This window comes from Colletotrichum higginsianum, chromosome 1 (genome assembly GCF_001672515.1).
Source record: "Colletotrichum higginsianum IMI 349063 chromosome 1, whole genome shotgun sequence".
In the NCBI taxonomy this organism is placed as follows: Eukaryota; Fungi; Ascomycota; class Sordariomycetes; order Glomerellales; family Glomerellaceae; genus Colletotrichum; species Colletotrichum higginsianum.
Window position 1 is genome coordinate 2,263,275 of NC_030954.1, and position 17,580 is coordinate 2,280,854.

The following is a 17,580-nucleotide window of genomic DNA, read 5'->3' on the forward strand; positions in this document are numbered from 1 at the left end:
ACTTTTTGGGGATCTGCAGAACATACGCAACCGACTTTGTGCTGTCGAGTATATCCTGGAACATTTCGGCACCCTCTCAACAAGTATACAAGCCGTCGTCTCTGGTCGCCAGGCCTCTCGAAAGAAGATTCCATCACTCATACGGGATGGAATCAGCCCAGCACACGGAGGGCCCGCCGCCATCTACGAATAGCAGCAGGCCTACACCACGCAACTCTCAACAACAATCAAGTCAAGGGCCCAAGTCTCTACCCCCTAAGCCACGAAGAAAACCATCACGTCGGCCAGTATCGGACCCCAAGAACAGGCCTGCGTCAGACGGTTCATATGGCGAGCACGAGAGTGACGAGGACGCCTCCCGCAGCCTTAGTACCAAAACCCCGGGCTCAAGACAGCCCGGCTCAAGACCTGTAAAGAAACGACCTTCAGGATATAGGGCCCCACCGGCACCATTGATGCCTTCAGAAGATGAGCATTTAGTAGACCCGGTACCTCTCCGGTCGAGCGCTTCGGCGCGGCGATCCGCGCCAACGAGAACATCGCAACTCGGAGAGAATAGCGGATCCTCGCAGGCATCAGACACCGATAACACAAGTAGCTCATCGTCGTCGTCGTCGCCGAGTTTTCAGCCCTTTAGGCGCCCTGCCGTTCGCAGACGTACATCCAAAGATCTTTCCCTGAGAGGGCCGATACGTGAGATGCCCGAGGCGGGTGGCGAGCTTCCACCCGGCGGCCCTGACTTCTCTACTCCTTTGCCGGCGCGAACGAAGAACCCGCGCGACATCCTCAATGACGGTGAACGAGGCTTCATTGTGGACCTGAAAATCAACCTGCAAGTGGATATCCATATCAAGGCGAAGCTGATGGGTGATTTGACCTTATCCGTTCTGTAATATGTAATATGGGTCCATGGAACGAACTTTCAGATGGAACTTGTCATGAGGAGTATCTGTTTTCTGGCGTACAGTCGACGGCGATGTAACATCAGGATTGAGCGTGCTTGTAACATTGGATTTGGGGTCGGAAGGACATGGTTTTTGTTATGCTTTTAAGCATGAACGGCGTTCAGAGCGAGCTGTGTGTGTGTGAAGAAAAACAACATGTGAATGAATAGAAACTATTTCTCAGGACGAAACACCCTTCACTTTGACGTCGTCGGCCATCGTGATATCCTTGTCTCGTAATTCCCTGCAGGTACCCCAGCCAGCTTCAGTCCGTCTTCTTCTTCTTTCTTTCGAGTCCCTCAGTTATGGCCGCCGCCACGTCCTCCACCGTCGTGCCCCTCTTTCTCTTGCCAATCTTCTCCCCTCCAAGCGGCGAGTCCTCGGCTACCGCCCTGTACACACCCGCAGCGCCCACAAACAGGTCGGGTCCGAAACCGCCCTCCTCGGCGTGTGTCTTGCTGATCTCCTCCATCTCGCGGACCCAGCGATACGCCTTGGGCGGCATCGTCACAACGCCCTTCTCGGCGAATTCGAGGTAGCTCGGCAGACGCGCCGACAGCTCGCCGCGCAGCTGGTCAAGGACGCCCATTCGGTGGGCGGTCGTAAAGGCCTGCGTGGCGATGGCGGTAAAACCCTTCGACATGGAGGCGAAGCACATCTTGAGGCCGCTCGCCGCACCGATCTCAGCCGATATGTGGTTCCCGCCGAGGACGGCGCTGAGGCGGGCTCCGAACGTCTCCGTCTCGCGGTCCTCTGTCCCAGGAAGGGAGAGGTCGGCCAGCTTGTGCGGGCCGGACATGGGCACCCCCGGGACATACCAGCCGTCATCGTCGTTGTCGTCATCGCCCGGTGGGGCCGAGGAGGAAGAGACGTTGGTGCCGGCGTTGGGGGCGGATTTCGGCCGGGGCGGGGCGCCGATGATGCAGGCGTCGATGAAGCGGGCGGGGACGCGGGCGCGGGCGAAGGACGAGGCGACGGACTTGCACGTCGAGGGCGCGACGGCGTTCATGTCGACGAAGTAGAGGGGCACGCTGCGCGAGGCGCCGGCGAGGGCGTCGACGATACGGTCCGCCGTCGCCTCGGCGTCCCGGGGAGGGACAACGGAGAAGATCACGGCGCACTGGGAAGCGAGGTCCAGGTCTGAGTCTATGAGTTCCACGTTTGCTTCGCGGGCGCGTTGGATCGTGTCTTGACTGTAAGGCGAGGGGGGTTTGTGAGCGTGAGCGAAGTGACTTGAGGAACCGATGGGAGGTGGTTGGCTGTTGGGTTACCTGCGGCCTTTGACGTTGGTTGCGACCCGGAAGCCTTTGGCGACGAGGAGCTTGGCGATGCCGACGCCCATGTCGCCGATTGAGATGACGCCAACCTTGGAGGGTGTCTCGCCGTTTGCTGCCATGTTCGGTATAATTATCGGGCTTCACGATTGAGTTGACTGTGTATTTATATGAGATGAGTTGCGCGGTGGGGTTGGGTTGAGCTAATAACAGTTGCACGCTCGCACACAAGGGAATGCATCCACTGCAGCTTGACTACCGCCATGGGTTCATACGGAATTGCGTGCGTCAGGCCCTGTGCGTCTTATTGCCGCGTATAGCCAGTAGGAACCATAACACACCGGACGAACGGCCGGCAACCACAACCACCCGAATGCCTGTTAAACTGTGTGTACACTGCGAGAAAAGGGGGCTCGTAGCGCAAACCTTCCTATTGTTACAGTCCTTCGTACATATTTCCTATGCAATTTCTATACACAAGCTTGACGCCCACCTGCTCATGGCTTTTTGAATGGCCTTGGTGGTATAGTAGCCTTCAGGGACTTGGTGGTACAGTCCTCTTCAGTCGCCTTCAGATATCCAAACCACGACCCCGGCACGCTGAGTTTTGATCCGCTCCCATTTCTGTGTCCATCAGACTTGATGAAAATACCAAGGCTTGATACCGCACCGAAGTGCTGAGGGATGACCGTCCATTCCGAAGAGCCATGGGTCAGCGGCTGTTCCTCCACAGTTTCACTTTCCGATACGCCAAAAGCAATGCTCAGAGCCGAGCCGCTCGCTCTCGTAAGTTTCGGTCGAGCGCTAAAGGGGGGCGTGATAAAGTATTGGATGTATGAGCCCGGGGCAACCACATCTTGCCCGATACTCCTGTCTTGCTCGGCACTCCCGTCATTGCGGCTTTCAAAGGATCGAATGAAGCTGTCCAGACCCTCATCCCCGGGTGACAGCGAGTAGGCGATATCGGGATCTAACGACAGAAGCCCTCGCTTCTTTCCCCATCCTCCGCCGCCACTCACTTCGGGTCTGTCAGTATTGCATTGTGTATGTCGCGAACAAAACCGATCCTGGACTTACGAATCTTGTAGAGCCTGCCATGATGTTGCAAGTGGCACCGAATATGGTCTTTGAATTCTAGAGCCAGCTCCCATTCCTCGTGGACGTCTTGGGTTTGACTCGATAAATCGAACCACTCCTGTAGTATGTCGAGATCCTGTGATTGTTTGGGGCCTGGGGGCTGAACGAGGGCCCAAACGCCCACGGGGCCTGGAGGGAATGTGTGGCCCTCTTTCGATCGTCTGACGTACAATTCGTTGACGGCTTTCTCGAGCTCAGTCGAAGCCGGCGTTTCCTCGCCACCTACCTCAACCAGGCTGACTATGTTTCCGAGCCCCGCGAGGATTTTTCGAGGGGCAGTGATAGGAACCAACGGAGACTGGATGTTGTACTTGTTCTGATTGTCTGGGTCCCAGAAATGGACGTTATGGGTCCGCTTCTCCATCCAACGCATCTTCTGTAATCCAGTCGTCGGTCCTGAGTTACGCCAGCGGCTCGCGAACATGGTTGTCTGACGACCATTCTGGAAAACGGTGTTGGCAAGAGGCAGCTTGCACGAGACCATGGCACCAAAGTGGGATGCTCCGGAATGAAATCCGATGTACGACTTGGGCTCGTCTGGAAGATCCGGCTTGTCCCTCCACATGTGTGACATCGTGTTCTTCATATTTGCGTAGTAAAACGAGAATCCATGAGGCGTGTCGCCAAACACGCGGAGGGGGTGCAGGCCGTCTACAGCGGCAGCAAGGACGTGTATGTCTTGGGGAAGCTTTCGGCCCTCAAGGTCCGAACCGCGAGGTGCCGTTGCAAAAGGCTCCACCAACGCCGACATGAACTGTTCATCTTCCAGCCAGGACGCGTATTGCTGGGAAGCAAGCACGACGAGTGAGCTTTGATATTGAAGGCCAGTCCTTCGAAGCTTTTTAAAGTGTTGATTCACTTCGTGGACAAGTCCATACTTTCGAGCGCGCTGGTCAGCAGTTGTCCTTTTGCGTGGATGGACGTGTCTCGGGTTCACCTTGTGACTTTTCGCATTGCCGTGGACAGAGAAACAGGCGATGCGATTATTTCTGCGGGTTACCTTCAGCCGGACTTGTTTTCCGGTGGTATACCGAATGAAATTAGAAGGATTCGCCTTCACAATGCCCTCCATCGTGCCGCCACGTTCAATCTCGTTGAGACTTTCTCCTCTTGAGAGCTCAGGGATGGGACGTGGATTTTGCTCCTTTTCCTTTTTTCAGGGGGTTTAATATATTTTGAAAACGAGTGTCAAGACCGGACCATGTTAAGTCGACGGATCACAATTATGTTCATGCGGACGAAGAAACCGATGAATCGATCACGCTGAGAGAATGTGGCTGAAGCTCCAGATGCCGTGGCCAGGGGCGAGAAAATGCCTGAGGTGATCTGAGATCGAGCATCGATAAGGCATGTCATCAGCATCCCCCCACCCCTGGTCTGTGGGCATGTATGTGGCTGCTGGGCTGTGTGGCTCAGGCCCGATTTTAGCTGCAGGACCCCTCCAAGCCGCTCGCTCCTCGTCCAATGTCCAATCCTGTGAGTCAAATTCAGAGAAGTGCTGCAACCAGCCCGTCGAGTCATAGTTGCCTGCCCCTCATCGGAGACCTTTGGAGATTTTTTTATTAGTATTCGGACATCAGTCGAAGCCCACCTCACTGGGCTTCTTCGCCAAAATATCCACCACGTCCAAATCAATATTTCTTCGAGCACTCCGTGTGCGCCCTCCGTCGCTCAGTCTACGTCCACGACCCCCTCTCCGTCCACGACCATTCCTACAGACACGTGCCACCATGGCTACCGACAGCGGACGCGGAAACCCCAGTGCGCTACCCCTCCACCCACCCCCCACATTCTCACGATGCCTCCTCGGCCAAGCCTTTGATGGTGATCACTTCCCGACATTGAACTGACCACCTGTCTCTCTCTCATCCAGTTGGCGCCACCGAGGGTCTCAAGGAGGAAGCGCCTCCTGCCGTCTCGAACGAAACTAAGTCTCAGGTCTCCTCGACATCCGCCACCCATGCCGCCGGCCAGGATGCTGGTGCTGCCCCCGGCGCGCCCCCGAAGGTGAAGACTGAGAAAGAGTTGGAGAAGGAGCGGAAGAAGGCCGAGAAGGACGCCAAGTTCAAGCAGAAGATGGCCGAAAAGGCAGCAAAGGCCGCCGCCGCACCTGCCACGTCCAAGAACAAGGAGAAGAAGGCCAAGGCCGAGAAGAAGGAGGAGGAGGCTATCCCCGAATATGTTGAAGATACCCCCAAAGGAGAGAAGAAGCGTCTCAAGTCCCTCGAGGACCCTCACTTCAAGGCCTACCACCCCGAAGCCGTTGAGAGCGCCTGGTACGACTGGTGGGAGAAGGAAGGGTTCTTCAGTACGCAACACATGCCCGTCTCATAAGAGGTTCTGAGCTGACAATCTTTCCCGCAGAGCCCGAGTTCACTGCCGATGGCAAGGTCAAGCCCGCCGGCAAGTTCGTCATTGCTCACCCCCCGCCCAACGTCACCGGTTCCCTGCATCTTGGCCACGCCCTCGGCGACTCCCTTCAAGATATCATGATTCGATGGAACCGCATGTTGGGCAAGACGACCCTGTGGATCCCCGGCTGCGACCACGCTGGTATCTCGACACAGAGTGTTGTCGAGAACATGCTCTGGAGAAGAGAGGGAAAGACCCGCCATGACTTGGGCCGTGAGGACTTCGTCGACAAGGTGTGGACCTGGAAGGGCGAGTACCACGACAAGATCAACGCTGCTCTTCGGAAGATGGGAGGAAGCTTCGACTGGAGCCGTGAGGCCTTCACGATGGACGCGAACCTATCTGCCGCCGTCGCCGAGACCTTCGTCAGACTCTTCGAAGAGGGTACCATCTACCGCGCTAACAGACTCGTCAATTGGTCTTCCAGACTCACTACTGCTCTGTCGAATCTCGAGGTCGTCAACAAGGAGCTGTCCGGCCGCACGTTGCTGGAGGTCCCGGGCTATGAGAAGAAGATTGAGTTTGGTGTCCTGATTCACTTCAAGTACCCCATCGAGGGCTCCGACGAGACCATCGAGGTTGCCACCACCCGTATTGAGACGATGCTGGGTGACACTGGTATTGCCGTCCATCCCGAGGACCCCAGATACTCTCACCTCGTTGGTAAAAAGGCCAGGCACCCCATCATCGAGGGCCGTCTGCTGCCCATTGTCGCCGACACCTATGTCGACAAGGAGTTCGGTACCGGTGCCGTCAAGCTGACCCCTGCGCACGACCCCAACGATTTCAACCTCGGCCAGAAGCATAAGCTCGAGTTCATCAACATTCTTACCGACGACGGTAACATCAATGAGAACGGTGGCAAGTACAAGGGCCAGAAGAGATTCGAGTGAGTAGCTGCAGACTTTGCGGCCGGCATTGTACAAACTGACCACCTTTGTAGCGTCCGGTACACCATCCAGGAGGAGCTCAAGCAGCTCGGTCTTTATGTTGACAAGAAGGACAACGCCATGACCATCCCTCTCTGCGACCGATCCAAAGATGTCGGTGGCCCCTTTCGAATCCGGACCGGATTATGACTGACAAAAGACAGGTCATTGAACCTCTCCTCAAGCCCCAGTGGTACATGAGCATGCGCAGCATGGCCGACGACGCTGTTGCTGCCGTCAAGGACGGCAGGATCAAGATCCGCCCCGAGTCCTCCGAGCGCAGCTTCTACGCCTGGATGGCCAACATTAACGACTGGTGTATTTCTCGTCAGCTCTGGTGGGGCCACCGCTGCCCCGTTTACCTGGCCAAGGTTGAGGGCGAGAAGGCGGATCCTCTGGACAACAAGCAGTGGTTCGCCGGCAAGACCAGAGAGGAGGCTGAGGCCAAGGCCAAGGCCGCCCTCCCGGGCAAGAAGTTCACCCTTGAGCAAGACGAGGATGTTCTCGACACTTGGTTCTCCTCGGGCCTGTGGCCCTTCTCGACCCTGGGCTGGCCTAACAAGACCCAGGACCTGGAGGAGCTCTACCCCACATCTGTTCTCGAGACTGGCTGGGATATCTTGTTCTTCTGGATCGCCAGGATGGTGATGCTCGGCATCAAGCTCACCGGCCAGGTCCCCTTCACCGAGGTCTACTGCCACAGCCTCGTCCGTGACTCCGAGGGTCGCAAGATGAGCAAGAGCTTGGGCAACGTCATCGATCCCCTGGATGCCATCTCCGGTATCAAGCTCGAGGACCTCCACGCCAAGCTCCGTGTGGGCAACCTTCACCCGAGCGAGGTCGCTAAGGCCGAGAAGTACCAGAAGTCGGCCTTCCCCGATGGCCTCCCTCGCAACGGTGCCGACAGTCTGCGCTTCACCATGGCCGCCCTTACCTCGACGAGCGGCGATGTCAACTTCGACGTCAAGGTCATGACTGGCTGGAGAAAGTTCTGTAACAAGATCTGGCAGGCGTCCAAGTACGTCCTCGGCAAGCTGCCCGCCGACTTTGTGCCCGCCAAGGAGCCTGCCGTCGGTGTCACCCTCGCTGAGCGCTGGATCCTTCACAAGCTCAACGCCGCCGCCAAGGAGATCAACGCCGCCCTGGCCGACCGTGATTTCCAGCATGCTACTGGTATCGTGTACCAGTACATCCTGAACTCCCTGTGTGATGTCTACATCGAGAACAGCAAGTCCATCATCCAGGACGGCACTCCGGAGGAGGCCGCCAGCGCCATCCAGACCCTCTACACCGCCCTTGAGGGTGCGCTGACCATGATCCACCCCTTCACTCCCTACCTCACAGAGGAGTTGTGGCAGCGTCTGCCCCGCCGCCCCGATGACAAGACGAAGTCCATCATGATCGCTAGCTACCCCGTCTATGATGCCAAGTTCGACGACCCCAAGTCCGAGGCCGCCTACGAGCTTGTTCTGGGATGCTCCCGAGGTGCCAGATCGCTCATGAGCGAGTATGCCCAGAAGGAGGAGAGCAAAAGTAAGCTTGACACTGGCAGTTAGACGACGTAGGCATCGTTCACTAACACAACCCTAGTCATTATCCAGTCCTACGACGCCACTGCCCACCAGACAATCAATGAGCAAATCGCCTCGATCAAGACGCTCAGCGGCAAGGGCGTCACGGGCATCGACATCATCGGTGCCGATGCCACCCGTCCCGCCGGCTGCGTCGCCTTCCCTGTCGCCTCCCTTGCCTCCGTCTACTTGCATGTCAAGGGCCGTGTCGACCTCGATGCCGAGATCGAGAAGGCGAAGAAGAAGCTCGACAAGGCTCGCTCCAACATTGACAAGCAGCACAAGGCGCTCAGCGACCCCATCTACAAGGAGAAGGTCGCCGAGGCCATCCAGAAGCAGGACAAGCAGAAGCTTGTCGATCTCGAGTCCGAGGCCAGAGGTTTCGAGGGTACCATTAAGCAGTTTGAGCAGCTCAAGCTCGAGTAGGATAAACCAAACCACACCGGGAAATGAGAGATCATGTGCTACGAAACGAAGAGAACGTGTGGCGGTTTGTCGCTCAAGAAAATAGTTTATTCCTTTTTCGCCTGTCGTTAGTATCTTATCGAGACCTGGGCCGAAATGGAGCCCAAAACCAAAAATAAAATGACTTTTCAGACGTGGTAAATAAACACTACGAGTGTAACTTGATATTGCCTTCGTGCATGTGATGCCGCTTGTGTAGAGACTATGAGATGATGAACGACACAAGATACACGATGTGCTGCCAGCTACGAAACCCTTCTACAGGGGCAGAACACATACCAAATACAACAAGCGACGCTGCGGCACTCGACCGGACGAAAGAACAGCGCCGCCGCGCACGCCACGTCCTGAGCGCAGCAGGAATCAGCGCGGCAATCGGTCAATCAGCCGCCTTCACTGCTTCTTCTTGTGCGACCCGGAACCCTTGCTGTTGCTCCTCTCCTCCTGTTCGAGCTTCACAATGTCCTCGCGGTCTTTGCGCTCGGCATACCACTGGCCGGCCTGCAGCACCAAGACGCCGACGAGGACGAGCGCGAGGATGGTGTTGCTCGCGGCCAGGACCTTCAGGCTGTCCTCCTTGCCGAGGATGATCTCGCCCTCGACGTGGCCGTCCGTGACCTCGCCGGTGAAGTTGGGGTCGTCCCAGATGCCGGCCGAGACGGAGCGCAGGCCCTTGACGATGTTGGTGATGTAGACGCCGACGCCGATGAGGTACAGGACCAGGGAGGCGCCGTCGAAGAGGACGTTGGCCTCGGAGGGGCGGAAGAGCTTGATGAAGAAGCCGAGGAAGCCGGTGAAGACAATGATGTTAAGGAGGCGGCCGATGAGGGGCGGGGACTGGTGCATGAACTTGAGGTGGGTCTCGAGGTGCTGGAAGAAGGTGTCCGGGACGGGCGCCGAGGTCCATAGGAGGGGGAAGTCGTAGGGGAACGAGGCGAAGAGGATGCCGAGAAAGAAGCAGGTCGCTGCGGCAGAGGAGAGGAGGGATCATGTCAGCAATCGTGCTCGCCGAGGTTCGGGATACCTGGCCGGTTGAAGGGGAGGGGATGAAGGGAGGGGCAAGGAGAACGTACGTCCGATGATCATGAACGTCGCGAACGAGGTCGAGCCGCGATAGTTGCGGGATTGCGTGGTCTTGGACCAATCCACCCAGCCGGACATGTTGGGCGACGTTTGTTCGGTTACTTCAAAGGGTGGGAGTAGGGAGAGACGGAGGAAGTTGCGGAATGCGCGCGGGCGATTGTGTATCGCGACAAGGTTTGTCAGGTTCCAAGGACGTCCGTCGCGAAGGACTTTAATTGAGCTTAGATGGCGCGCGTGGAGGGGCTGGTAGTGGCGGCGGCGGCGGTCGGAGGGGTAAAACGTCAGAAGTATTTTTTTCAAGATGAAATAAAATAAAACAATGCGCCTTTTCACAAAGGACACGCGGGAGAGGCTGGGTTTTGGCGTGTGGTATGTGCGTACGTCGTTCGCATCTGCCAATTCGCGCGCGGAGTATCCGTATCTGCAATGTAGTGTGAAGATAGCATTGTGCGCAGGCTGGATTATGCTTACGTACCTACCTTCCTACCTACCGTATGTCTTATCCTGCCTGGGTGCGTGCGCCCGCCTCAATCTTCATCTCTTTTTTTTGCGGGAGTGGGTAAGCTTGGGTGGAGTTGATTGCGGAGGGTGTGTTGGCCCCGCTCTTCTCCCCCGGTTGCAGACGGCCGTTTGGTCGGCGCCCCAATTGCGGCTTTCATCGGAGAACCTCGACGGGTGCCGGACGGAGCCGAGTCTCTGTATTAATTTGGCTCCAAGCTGCCTAACTACCCCCCCCCCAGGCACTACTGGTAAATCACATTTCGAAACCGCACATTTCACGGCTGGCCGTGTTTTCAAACGTTACTGCCGCTTCGTGCCGCCTAGATATAAGCTTCCACCCCCAGGCGTCTGGAATGTCACGGTTTCTGCCTGCTTAGGAATGGCCGGCTTCCTAAGAAACAGGAGGACTGGCAGGGGATTTAGGATGAGTATACGGACACATGCAAAGCAACTATGCTTTCTGAAGCACCAATAATGACATCGTGCTTTGAACAGCGTGACATAACGTACACTTTCCGCACGGCTGACTTGGAAACATATCTCTACTCGAGCATTTGAAAAGTCGTGCATTCACGCGTTGTAATAGCTTTCCGTACGCCCGTCCGTGTTTTCTTCCTTCGCTGGCCGGACTCGCAACCGCTTAGGGGTTGCTTGACGTATTGACAAACCTCCATCTGGCCTGTGATACTCACGAACGACCATTTTCGTGTTCCTCCGGCCGGAGATTCTCCCCGTCTGGATCATGTCCAGCTTGAAAGCTGACCTCGGTCCTCCGGATGCTCAAAGGGACCGCACCTATTTAGTATCGCTCATCTTTTTAGAGACACCTGACAGTATTGGCCGGACAGTGGAAGGCGAGACGATCCGAAATTAGGCAGCGCATTGTTACCCGCAGAGTTGAGGCCTGCAATGTAGGATTTAGGCGAGACTATGTTATGCTGGTACATCAGCATTTCGAACCGTTTATGTACACGGATGGGTATCCTCTCTAGCCTGCAAACCCCCCTGCCCAAAGTAGGCTATGCAATTCCCAGAGGGCCATCGCACGTTCCTAGGACGGTCATGGGGCGCCTTAGCGGGGTCCTGAAGTATTCTCGAAACGTTCTGGCTCACGTTCCCCCGAGATGAGAAATCCGAGATTGCGACCGGGTCCCATGTCACCTGACCCGTAGTTTGTTTATCGCCCAAACTAAAATAGTTGTAGCCATGGGCGTTTATTGCCGGTTTCGGAATCGTCGGCCGTTTTGGTTTCTGTCCTCGAAGTTGAGCCGAAAGTACAATTCTTTGATATTGTACACACCGACGCATGCGACCTGTAGATATTCAGACCGGGCCGATCTGAATACGTATTATGCTCCTCTCTCGACTTCCACGGGCCAGTGGATGGATGTGGATGAGAGATCATATTAGACGCCCTCGAGCCGGTCTGAATAGACACAGGTATCGCATCATCCGGCCCTGTTTGATTGTGACCATGCGGAAGAAGCTTTGATCTCACTGAGACAGCAAACGACAAAACAGAAGAAAGAGGGGAGGTCCTTGCCGACTGGAAGTGTGCCATCGGAACTGTCCCAGTTGCATCTTTACAAACAAAAATGGTTACTTATGCGTACGGGTAAAGAAACCAAAGGTAATTAATGCGTAAAGATTTCGCTACCATAACAATGCCGAGCCCATCGAAGATCAGAGAAGGTATTGTTGCCGAGTCGCAAAGATGGGGGAGTCTGCAACTAAACGACCGAGAACAAAACCAACTTCGTCGCATCGTGAGTGGGAGAACATCTCCCGGGGGTATATGACAAACCTCAAAAAAAAGAAAGAAAAAGGAAAAGGGAAAGGGAAAGAAAACAGACACCCCATAGTGCAGCAACCCGTATTAAATCTGCACGGCTGTCCTAGAGGGTTTCTTGCTCAACGTCATCTGGCTCAAAGACAAAGTCCTAGCCGCCTTTTTGCGCTGGGGATCTTCGTCCTCGTCGCGTAATTCCTCTCCAAACGCACCGTAACCGTGCGACTGCTCTTCTCTCGGCGTCGCAAAGACCTCCGAGTATGAATCATCGTCTCCAGGACCAGTCCCGACGCCCGAGTCTTCGGCCAAGATTCGTCGGTTTCTGGACGAGGCTTCGTCATCGTCCGACAAATCCTGGTCAAAGGCTGACACGCTGCCAAAAGACTTGGCCGTTGGCGGCGGTTCCATTTGCAGAGAAATGCGACCATGGCCGCCGGGTCCAGAAATCATGTTCAAGCGTCTGGTTAGCTTCTTCACCTGAGACTCAAGAGCTTGTCTGGAGGCTCTTTCCGTCTCTACAAGTGCAAGAAGCATCGTGTAGTGATCTGCCGTGAACGTGTCTGTCGTTCTGCTGCTTGTCTCGACGTGCGATATGGCAGGCAAGCTGATTACGCCTCGGATGGTGGAATTCGAGGTCGGTCTGTTCATTGATGCAGGGAGTTGCAGAGAGCCTACGTATGTGGGAGTCTCGCCAAACGAGGTGTGAGAATCTCTCGAGTGCGCGGAGCTGCTATACCGAGACGCGGGGGGCGCATCCTGGCGTGATAACTGCCGGAGCGCCGGGTTGAGCACCGAGTTCGTTGTTTGAGTAGATAGCTCGGGCCCAGGGACAGAAGGCGCGGGCCGCTGTGGGTGGTTGATATGCATCTGGAATCCAGGAACCGAGTTGCAAAGCTGTGTTACGACATCTTCCACGCGGTGCATCCTCTCTTCAAGGGTCTCTATCCGTGTCTCTATACTGGCTGCTTGCGTGATCTTCATGCCAGCCATGACATTCATGTGAGCCAGGTTGCCGAAGGAGAATGGCTGAGGCGGCGTATGCACATGTTGCCCCTGCTCCACTGGCGTATCCGGCACATCCATAGAGACCGCGCGTGTGAATTGGTGCTCATGATCAGGGGGGTTGGACGAGACCGGGGATGCAACAGCCGGGGCATAGCTTTCCCTCCAGTAGCGGATCTCGTCACTTCTGCGTCGGAGATCAGCGCGAACCTCGGGATTCTGGATGCCACTGAGGCTCCGGGATCGTCGCTTTTGGCTGACATCACTGGTGATTGCCCGCCCGATTTCCTCTGGATCGTCATCGTCGGTAAAAAGCCGACTCCCGCGTACATGAGTGCTTGCGGGACGAGGTGAAAGACCCGACAATTCGCCTTCACGGCTCCTAAACGGCGCCGAGTATATCTGGCTTGTAGTGACGGTCGCAGCCCTCCTGTGGCCCAGCACAGATAAATCGACGTTGATAGAGTTACGGGCGCTCTCGATAGCAGTGATGTCATGAGGCCCAATAGAGTGAGACCTTAATGCTCTGTCGTACTCGGTGATTGGCAAAGATGCCGATCGCTTTGGTTCGGCTTCGCTGACTCGGCTTAACGCGGATATATCCTATTGATCGATTCCCGATCAGTCTCCAAGTTCAGCAGAAAGAGGATTGAAAAACATCAAGGCACGGGAACAGCCGGTGCCGAAACTTACGCTCTTGTGTTGGTTCGAGGGGTTGTAGGTTGACATGCGCTGCGAATCGGCCGAACCTTGACTGCTTGTCTTCTTCTTGCGACCGAAGAGTTTGCCTAGTGCACCGCGCAAAGTCGACTTCTTACGCTGTGGCCGGTCACGGCTCCCGCCGGTTTGTGCCGACGAAGCGCTCACGGCCGAGTAGCGCAAGTGACTGGAGCCGTTTGTTCTCCTTTGCGACTGCGGCGAGTGGGCGTGGACGCCAGACGTGGGCGGCGACATGGAGTCAGAACCGGCCGATCCCGTGGGAGCGACCACCGAGTCTGTCCTCGGCGGCTGTGAGTTTTCGGGGTGGGCGACTGAGACAATCGACCCGGCCCTGGGTTCGGCCTGCGGAAGGTGCAACTGCTGAATCTTCATGTCGCCGCCAGCTAAAGGCGTGGCAATACCGGTGCCAGGATTGCGCATGGGAAACTCGTCGTCGGAGGGGCTGGGAATGGGAATCGGGCCTGATATCTTGCCTCGAATGGACTGACCCGTCAGGGATCGAGGCGTGGCGCCTGTGGCGGGGGTTGGGTTCGCCGACTTGTTGAATAGGCCCATGGCAGTTCTGAACCGAGACGTTTATTGCTCGCGGGGCTCAAGACGAGAGCGAGAGTGAAGGAGGTCGGAGGGCGCAGAGCGATGTTTATGCAAGTCGACCAGTGTAAGCCATGGGGTGGAGGACGTTTGTGGGAAATGAGCCGTAGGGACAGAGACAATGCTGACTGGTTGGGTGAGGTCCCAAAAATGACGCCGATTGATGTACGGTGCCGTGCCGCGGCGGGCCTGTTTGGAAGCAATATCCAATGGCCGGCGGTTTGCCAGTTCCAAACCGGGATTATTGATCGGACGCCGGAAGTCTAGGCCAGGTGGTGATCTATGCTGGAACCTGAATCATGGTGCATATGGCCAGCAATGCGGCTTATCGTCTTGGGCCCGTTGGGGAGATCGGAGCGGAGCGGTGGCGATGGCTTTCCTAACAGCAGCAGCGACGTTGTGACGGAAAGACGGAGCGGTCTCGAATTGGTCAATCAAAACATGAGGGTTGATGAGGCGAACAAAGGAGGGAAGCCCACGAGGGGACCGAGGATCGGGGTAGTAGTTAAAAGGACCAAGAAGGGAGGACCCTAGCATGCGTCATGTATTGAAGGAGCACCCGGGTAAGTCTGCGACAGGCTGACGAGGCGGGCGAGCGAGCAACGTTGGTTAGGACGGGCTGTAGCGCGCGCCGCTCGGTCTAAGGGCGTGTGGCGTGTAGGGTCCCAAGGAGGAGAGAGGGTGGGGTGGATGATGGAAGAAGGGATAGAGGTGGACTAGAAATTATACAATAACAAGAGAAATGCGTGATGTATGGTAAAATATGAAAGAAGGGATAGTTTGTAAGGAATGTTGGTGCGAGGTAGTGGTATCTGGAGCAGGTTCAAGACAGATGAGCCAAGACGGGCTAGAGAAGAAGACTTGGAGAGACGCAGTTGGTCCAGACGAAGCTTCTTTTTCGTCCCCACAGATAAGGAGGGAGAAGGAGGAGGAGAAACAGAACCAAAGAGAGAGTCGGAGAGAAAGACAAAAAAGAGAGGGCGGGAGAAAAATAGGGAAAGCAACTGGCATGTATCTGTGTCGGATTTTGCGCCGAGATGGGTACAAAGTACTTGAATGAGGTACCTTACATTTGCTCTTAGATGGAGAGGAGGCGCGGACAGGGTAGGGGGGAGGACGTGGAGGTGGGAAAGGCAAGGGACTTCCGGACAAGGACGGAAAGAGTGAGGGGACCAGACTTCAGATGGATGGATACATGACAAGAGGCAGCATGTCAGTCAGGTCAGATGCAGAACAGACGCAGATGCTAGCGCGATGAAACGAGCAGCATGCATGCATGCATGGCCAGAAGGGATACAGACCATTGGAAGGCAGGTTCTGGTGCACGAAGAGCGTTGGCGTGTCCCTGATGCATGCCGACAGTACCAAAGTAGGTAGGCAGGTATACAACACATATCTTAGACAGCACTGTCGGGTTTGGCAGACAGACGACCAGCCCGCGGCAATGAGAAAAGAGATTCATTGTCGAATAGAGAGTCATTCAGTCCTTCCTTCCGTGGCTCGGTAGGTGTACCTAGGCTGGTTGAGTGACTGTTCATAACTCGAAGAACAGCGTCGGGAAGAAGCAGAACAGACTGAACGAAGACTGAAAGCTCCCAGCCGTGCACTGAGACGTCCCTGCCCCTTGTTCATCCTTCCTCCTTCCTCGAACCCCCCTGGTTCGGGGATAATCCATGTTTGAGGCCAGTGCTTGGGGCGTTGAGGGTAGTGGGGAAGGAGACAGGACATGGGGGCCCCCCTGGGCTTCTGGTCGAAAATGGCATTGGGGGTCGTCTACTCGACGAGGGCTTCCCGCGCTAGACTGTAGAGGCACATACAGCGTGACACCTCCACCAACTAGATTCGATGTCCTTGCACGTCCGAGGCAAGCCACCTTTTTGCTGTTGCTTGCACGCAGTATTAGTACAGTAGGTGCACATCACGTATGGAAACGCAAGACGGGACAATGTCAGGTCAGGGACAGGCTGCATCGGTTGCGCGAGTTGCGCCAGTCCCGGCGCTCTCGCTGTGCGTGCATTGGTGGTTGATTGAGATTGAGATTGAAGTGGTAAGGTCTGTGTGGCCAAGAATGAGACGCTATTGGACGAGGGACGTGTTGACGGCGACATCAACCAATCGTCTTGTCTGAGATATCGTGTCCTGCTGATGAGGCCAAAGGGCAGCCATGTATGAGTGATGTGAGGGATGGATGGAACATGGGAGGCAGGGCGCGTGGAATCGACATTATTTGTCCACTATTTCCATTGATATCTCTCCTGCATGTCATCACCAGCCGATGTTCACAGGCACGCCCAGTTCATCGTCGCGAGGGAAGACGAGGGACGAGTTGACGGTTTGCAACAGGTTACAATGTGGCCAAATAAGACTGTCTCTCACAATAGAGAAACCGAAGTGTCCTACGCATTGCATTTCGGGAAGGGAAAAGAGACATAAAAACAAGAAGGAAAGCAACCCCCCCCCCCCCCCCCCCCGGAAAAAAAAGCAATGCAACAGTCCGTCACAATAGGCCACAACATCCCACATGTGCAGATCTTCCCAGTCTCGTCAATTCCCGCTCCAGTTCCGGGTCCATAGGTAGGTAGGCAGTTGGTAGGCAGCGGTTGTCTCAGCCTCAACGCAAAACAGTTTTCCCCTACTAACACCCATCAAAAAGTCAATTAGGACCCACGCAGCTCGTCTTTCTTGCGAAACTCCACACTTACGCGACTTGGCTGCTCACCTGCACTGACAAATGTGAAAGTCAGCGTTTATGGTTCTGGTATGCTGTATCCGGTGGACACTTGCTGCCCGCGCCGAACGCCCACCGCCGTGGAGCAGGTACATCGTGCAATTCCCGGCCCTGCCGGATCGAGTGCAATACAGCCAGCCTCCTGGTCCGATTCGAAGAGCTTCCGGATTTGGCCCTAATGGCCTCTTGTTTCAGTCTTTCCTTCCTTTTCTTTTCCAGCAAGCATGGTTCAAGCGTTAGCGAGCGCAACTGCTCCCGCTCCCCGTCCCGTCCTGGACTTGTGCGTGGCCCGTGTCAACTGCACTCTCGTCGCATCGCATCATCGCCAATACGAATAACACTCCCCGGACCCTCGCCCCAGCTTCTAGCCTGCATCACGAACAAGCCTGTCTTGTTACAATTGGCGGATAGCCACTGGAAGCAATCGTCAGGTG

At 55.8% G+C, this 17,580-nt stretch overlaps 6 protein-coding genes across 6 annotated transcripts; 2 read left to right on the forward strand and 4 right to left on the reverse strand.

Moving 5' to 3' along the window:
* Positions 1 to 698: 698 nt before the first annotated feature.
* On the forward strand, positions 699 to 893 carry CH63R_00697 (uncharacterized protein; the record flags this gene model as incomplete). Its single annotated transcript, XM_018295672.1, has 1 exon — positions 699 to 893. The coding sequence occupies one exon, from the start codon at positions 699 to 701 to the stop codon at positions 891 to 893; it is 195 nt and encodes a 64-aa protein (XP_018164034.1).
* Positions 894 to 1,209: 316 nt separating this feature from the next.
* CH63R_00698 (6-phosphogluconate dehydrogenase) lies at positions 1,210 to 2,340 on the reverse strand (the record flags this gene model as incomplete). Its single annotated transcript, XM_018295673.1, has 2 exons — positions 1,210 to 2,137; positions 2,216 to 2,340. The coding sequence occupies 2 exons, from the start codon at positions 2,338 to 2,340 to the stop codon at positions 1,210 to 1,212; spliced, it is 1,053 nt and encodes a 350-aa protein (XP_018164035.1).
* A 375-nt stretch (positions 2,341 to 2,715) lies between these two features.
* Positions 2,716 to 4,427, reverse strand: CH63R_00699 (V-type c subunit family protein; the record flags this gene model as incomplete). Its single annotated transcript, XM_018295674.1, has 3 exons — positions 2,716 to 3,236; positions 3,296 to 4,232; positions 4,293 to 4,427. The coding sequence occupies 3 exons, from the start codon at positions 4,425 to 4,427 to the stop codon at positions 2,716 to 2,718; spliced, it is 1,593 nt and encodes a 530-aa protein (XP_018164036.1).
* Positions 4,428 to 5,085: 658 nt separating this feature from the next.
* On the forward strand, positions 5,086 to 8,693 carry CH63R_00700 (Valyl-tRNA synthetase; the record flags this gene model as incomplete). The annotated part of the gene is made up of 6 exons (XM_018295675.1): positions 5,086 to 5,116; positions 5,229 to 5,663; positions 5,720 to 6,656; positions 6,711 to 6,810; positions 6,861 to 8,229; positions 8,287 to 8,693. 6 exons carry the CDS (start codon positions 5,086 to 5,088, stop codon positions 8,691 to 8,693), a joined length of 3,279 nt encoding a protein of 1,092 aa, XP_018164037.1.
* Positions 8,694 to 9,125: 432 nt separating this feature from the next.
* CH63R_00701 (ER membrane protein SH3) lies at positions 9,126 to 9,893 on the reverse strand (the record flags this gene model as incomplete). Its single annotated transcript, XM_018295676.1, has 2 exons — positions 9,126 to 9,697; positions 9,806 to 9,893. The coding sequence occupies 2 exons, from the start codon at positions 9,891 to 9,893 to the stop codon at positions 9,126 to 9,128; spliced, it is 660 nt and encodes a 219-aa protein (XP_018164038.1).
* A 2,299-nt stretch (positions 9,894 to 12,192) lies between these two features.
* CH63R_00702 (uncharacterized protein) lies at positions 12,193 to 14,382 on the reverse strand (the record flags this gene model as incomplete). The annotated part of the gene is made up of 2 exons (XM_018295677.1): positions 12,193 to 13,710; positions 13,801 to 14,382. The coding sequence occupies 2 exons, from the start codon at positions 14,380 to 14,382 to the stop codon at positions 12,193 to 12,195; spliced, it is 2,100 nt and encodes a 699-aa protein (XP_018164039.1).
* Between the last annotated feature and the right edge of the window lie 3,198 nt (positions 14,383 to 17,580).